Below are 5,826 nucleotides of genomic sequence, written 5' to 3'. Positions count from 1 at the left end.
CAGGCTTAATTAACCCTATCCATAAACTGATTTAGCGAGGTGGCTGCACAATTGAATAACGATTCAGGACATATGTGTTTAATATCTTTGCTGAAGGTCATGTGTAGTTGAAAATTCATAATCACTACCTACTACGGCTGTACTGGTAATCTAAAATTCTGAACTTAGCCATACCTTAACTTTACAATGAGAGTGATCCAGGTGACTCAAGTGTAGATTTCTTTGCTTAGACGGTACGTCAATTGGTACATATTTAACATTACAACTTTTCGACTTCATCTTGAGACTGGAGACCAGGCTCCTAAGCTGGACATGTACCATATGAAGCGGCGCTCAGTTTATTAAAAAAAAGTTATGATCATGAATCACCAGTGAACCACGCACAAAAATCTAATACAGTGAAACTCGGCTAACTCGACATTCACGGAACCGAAAGAAAGTGTTAGAGTTATTAGAGCGTTCAAGTTATGAGAACACTCACAAGTGCATGTATTATTGTATTTATCAGTACATATACAAACTATATATAAATCAAAAGCATTTATTGCTTGTTTCAAGTTAAGGGACCTCTCATGTAATGTTTTAACAATTTTTATCAGAAAGTATAAATATTTTCCTCTTATTACTTGAGATTCGTTTGTTTGTTTTTGGTGATGTGACGCTTCTCCTTGCTTGCGAAGGGCTATCCCCAAGTGGATGTTTGGTAAAATTTAATTTTTTGCAAACTTTTAAAAAAGTCGTTAACGAAAATATTTTGCCGATAGTGGTAATAATGACGCCTAAGAACTACTAAAAGTTGTTGTTTATCTCTATGGCTTGGAATAAAGTGATATTCTAGAGCGATAACAATCGTCTCGGTAGCCGTTGGGCAAAAAAACTGTTCGAATTAACGAAGTTAAGGTCGAGTTATCTAAAGCATTTTATCATTGCGTGGGAACGGACCAAACAAATCCATTCGAGTTAACCATGTGTTCGAGCTATCCGAGGGCGAGTTATCCAAGTTTCACTGTATATGGCTTGAAGCAATAAAGTCTCTACAATATGTCTTTTCATGTTATTGTTTGTTTTATGAACATATCTAACAGCTCATTTTATATGCTGGAAGCGGTCAGACTGTTGGGGTGTCTCCTTGTTATTACTTATATTACTGGTATCACGCTACCACCACCTCATATTTTATTGTCTGATGTTCTTTTGTCTGTGTTTTAGCTTGCAGCATTATGAAAAGAAGTTGTAGCATTTGCGGTAGCACAGGAAATGTATCTAAAAATAAATGTAATGCATGTGGTAAGTTTGTCTATTTGTTTTAAAACAGTGAGCTCGCTACCCTTTTAATTCTGCAATATTTATAATAATTTGTTATGATTCACAGGCAAAGCACCCAGTCACATCAAAATAAAAGTAAGCTGTCCTTAAATTTTCCTTTTTGCATTTACATTTAGTTGTCAAGATGAAGTGCCAGTGTGGGGCCATTAATGCCATCAATGCCACAAAGTGTAGTGCATGTCGTAAGTCTAAAACAATCATCATTTAAAAGCTTCTGTGTTAATACTAATAGTCGTGATTGCTTTGCATGGTCTTTTAGCATAGAACTCTTTTCTTGTTTTGCCTAAATCTCACTGTTCTCAATAACAGCTTTAGATCATCAGAACTCCACCCCATGTGGAAATGCGTGCTTTGCAGTGCCAGGTTATCCATCAATGTCAAAATGTCAAAGTTTTATTCTGTTTGCGATAGTTTTATCTGTACCCATTTATTGTTTTCACAGCTATCATCTTCCGTGATTTGAAGGCACAGACAAGGATGTCTACACTTAAGAAAAGGCGGGAGGAGGGCTGGGCTGGGAAGAAGACCACAAAATACTATGTGGATGCACTGGAGCGTGCTGTGAGTGAAGTAAAATATATTTTGCTTTACGTCAAGTTATAAGACTGACATGTCAAATTGTGTAAATAGAAAGCTTTAAATACGCTCAGGCTCAACTTTAAAACAACTTACTTTTGTGGCTGCAATTCAGGTTTTGTTTACATTAAAAATGTCCGAAAGTATGCAGATATCAAAGTATAGTAGATTCAGATACAAACGTGGTTAATGTGAAAAATCACTTGTAATATTGGTTTTGAAGCCTTGTAATGGCGGTGACTACAACACTATTGATTGGTCCCCTGAAGCTTAACATGCCAGTAATAGTTGCACAAGCCCAACTGAATATAGGACAGCTTTCCTTAGTAGATGAAATGAATGCGACAACAACCCATGCAAAAGAGTTATTTTAGGAATACCTAGCATCCAAATAACTGAGAAAATAGTGCAAATTCTCCAAGCTCAACAAATCTGTACCAGCTCACGTCTAGTGCAATGGTATATTATCAGCTAGTAGAAGATTTGCTTTTCATGTTGTTGCTGTAATTCATGGTATGAACGAATGTATCATACACTCTTATAATATTGTTAATGTTCATTTTTACAGGCTGCCCACGCCCACGGTGCAGGTTTATCTGTTTTATGCCTGGTATTCAAACCTTCAGGCAAAGGTACCTTGTCTACTATTATCGAGGAAGGATGCCACCAGACTGAAATTGTGTCAGTCATCAAAGAAGCGTTCAATGATATGACAAGATGTAGTAAGTTCCCTTGGTCTTTTCAATGTACAGCATAACTTAATTGCCTGTTTTATATTACATCCTACTCCCCTATGTGATTGTGTTGTTGCAGAAGACTATGTGCAAAGGACCTATAAACCGTATAACCCCACATCTGCTTCCACATCAGCTACCACATCAGCTTCCACATTTGCTACTTCTACATCTGCTCCCATATTAACGTCTACATCTGCACCCACATTACCTTCTACATCTGTTCCCATATTACCTGCTACACCTGCTCCAACATTACCTTCCACATCTGCTCCCACATTAACTTCTACATCTGCTCCCATATCATCTGCTCCTACATTACCTTTTACCTCTGCTCCCAGATCAGCTACTACTACTACTTCCTCAACCACACCAACACCTACAAAGGCTGTAAGTATAGTATTCCTAATATTTCGTCCCAAAAGAAACCAAAATTTTAAATAATACGAGATCTTTAGAGAAACAATGCATATGAATTGCTTCCCATTGTTTGGTCATCTTTCTTCATACAAATTATGACATATAAGATAGACAAACGGTTCAGAAAAACTAATACAGACCCAGCAATGAAATGTTCAATATCGTTTGTTGTAGAAAAGGTGTGCTGACAAAGCATGGCACACACAGACACACAAAGTAAGTAAAGCCATAGCTCATTTCTCACTGTCTAATTTTGTTGAACCTCAGTCAAGCAATTTCATTGCTGATATGTTTGTCTACGTCATGAGATATTTACTTTGCAATTGACCTTTACTCAAATTTAAAGTACCCATAATTTCTGAATGCCATTGACCTCAGTACTGTTATTTTCCAGTGTAAGCAGAGAAAAAGGCCGAATAAGCAGCGCTCTAGTAAGTAGAAAATGCTGTTTCATTTTTCATTGTTGTTGTGTTGAATCTCTTATCAATTGTACAGTGATGCGCTATGACCATGATGAAATTGACTATTTTGCTATTTTATTTTCTCTTAGAGAGGATGGCTGCTTCGCAGGTAAAAGTTTTCTTCTGTGTGGTGCATAGGCAGCAAAAACTCTTGTTATTCTCTTCTTTCCTTCCCTCACCACTCTTCTTGCGAGGAGAGGTGGGAGAGGAAGGAAAGAAAAGAATAAAAAGAGTTTTTGCTGCCCATGGATGGTGTCTTTTTTTGCCTATAGTGGAATTCACAAAACAACCCTGCAATACTATCAGTTATAACAACCTGGTGTCGTGATTTTGTTACCATTTTGTTTAACATGTCATAATTTGACATGTTTGTATTTTAATTGGCAGCCAAATAACCACAACACAGCTTGCGTTTGCCTCACTCACTAGCAGCTTTGTCATAATCACGACATGCCAACAGCCCACAGGGTGGCAGTAAATGATCAAATAATTTGCTTTCTTCAGCTAACCATGGTTGATTTCAGGTCTGATTCGGGATGGGCTTTTCGCTTGTACAAATTACTTGTTGCGCTAACATGCTGTGATATGCACTGGTTGCTAGCAGCTCAATCATTGCGTCTTTTTTCACCAAAGATATGGTTTTTCTTTGTTGTATAGGAAATACTACTCCAGCAGAATATATTAACCCAAACAATTCTGACTCAGATGCAGAAGAGATATTCAGTGAAAAGTTGGTAAGTTGATGAACAGTCAAAGGCACTTTTCCAGTGTTTTAGAGTACACATTGAAGTATACCAAGGTCCAAATCATGGTAATTTTTCGTCTTTTCATGCCAATAAACATCTATAATCCTGGGGATCTATCCTTTGGCAAAAAATTGCCTAAAAGGACTAAATTGGTTAATTAACTGGGTATGATCATTACAAATACCTGAAATGGTGTACTCGGTAATCTATGTGTATTATTTTTAAATGACGTTCAATATCTTATGGCACTGTTTTATTAGATAGGTGCAAATTTGATCAATTTTTTGTGTCAGCAATGGGTAATGTTACTGTCGAGAAAAGACAACTTGACACATATTTGGAATGCAAATTGATATTTTGTGTTCAAAAAGTTTCAACCTCTGGTCATGCGTGGACTACATTCACTGCCACATGTTACAATATGTTTGACATAGATTTTCTGCCCCTCCTCTCCTCTCTCTTTCACTTTTCGATTCTCATAATTTGTTTCTGAATCTTTTTCAGGACAAGAATGGTAGAACACTGTACCTGGTCAAGTGGAAACATTATTCATCACAGTAAGTCACGTCAGCCGAATGTCTATTAGGGGCGAATATTCATGGGCTGAGTCGTGACTAAAATCCATGCTTTTAGTCATGACTCAGCTTCAGCCAGTCAATACGATGAAAATAACAATTTAGCAGAGTATACACAAATCAGGATTATCAACAATAGAGCAATTGATGCTGTATTGAGTTGTCATTTATTTATTTAGTCATTGCTGCAACAAAGCACAATGACCTTATGTTAAGAGCGGAAACATGTAGCATCTTAAAACCCACCAGCTGATCAGACTAATAATCATCTCAATTTTATTTTGTTGCCGAAGTAACACCTGGGAGCCCTCTAGAAATCTCAAACAAACTTTGGCACTGCTAAACTATAAGGTGAGTTTAGCCAGTTACGCAAGCAAAAAGTGCTTTGCTGAAAGTCTTATTGTTTACCTAATCATTGATAAAGATTGCCACAATCATGGAGTCAAATCTGCACCCCATTCATGGCTATAGGTCGCCCGATTTTTGTCACGCAATGCATTCATATCATACAAGTTAGTTGCAAGGACATCAGCCGAAAAGGGTATCGCCTCTCCAGCTGAATCATCATATAGCCATGTGTTTTTACCGGGTAACTAATGCACATCTTGTTTTGTCACTTTAGACAGCATTTCTTTACCGTTTTTCCTTCTTTTGCAGGAACATGTCCAGTCAACATGACCAGCAACTCCTATCTGCCACCAGCAAGCATCCACATACACAGACATTCTTTACTTTTTTACCACAAAGTTGTATAATATAAAAATATGTAATATAATAGTAATATAATATATCAATTAATAATCAACAGAAAATAACACTTTGTTGCAATAATCAATTCATCAGATCAAACTACCCGGCTTGCATTATTCTATTTGAGGATTGGTAACAATAGGAAGAAGAAATAGAATAGAACGGAATCTTGCTTACTCTTGAGTGGAGTTCCCTACACAGCTTTGTTGTGATCCTTTGTGTAATCTTATAATTATGT

General features: G+C 37.0%; 1 protein-coding gene across 1 annotated transcript; it reads left to right on the top strand.

Annotated features, from left to right (window-relative positions):
* Positions 1–1,448: 1,448 nt before the first annotated feature.
* On the top strand, positions 1,449–4,824 carry LOC137404135 (uncharacterized). The gene is made up of 7 exons (XM_068090290.1): positions 1,449–1,508; positions 1,769–1,887; positions 2,471–2,624; positions 2,716–3,026; positions 3,656–3,716; positions 4,175–4,251; positions 4,768–4,824. Exons 1-7 carry the CDS (start codon positions 1,451–1,453, stop codon positions 4,822–4,824), a joined length of 837 nt encoding a protein of 278 aa, XP_067946391.1. The 5' UTR covers positions 1,449–1,450.
* The last annotated feature ends 1,002 nt before the right edge of the window (positions 4,825–5,826 follow it).

This window comes from Watersipora subatra, chromosome 9 (assembly GCF_963576615.1).
Source record: "Watersipora subatra chromosome 9, tzWatSuba1.1, whole genome shotgun sequence".
NCBI lineage: Eukaryota > Metazoa > Bryozoa > Gymnolaemata > Cheilostomatida > Watersiporidae > Watersipora > Watersipora subatra.
This window is presented reverse-complemented; position numbering and strand designations above follow the sequence as displayed.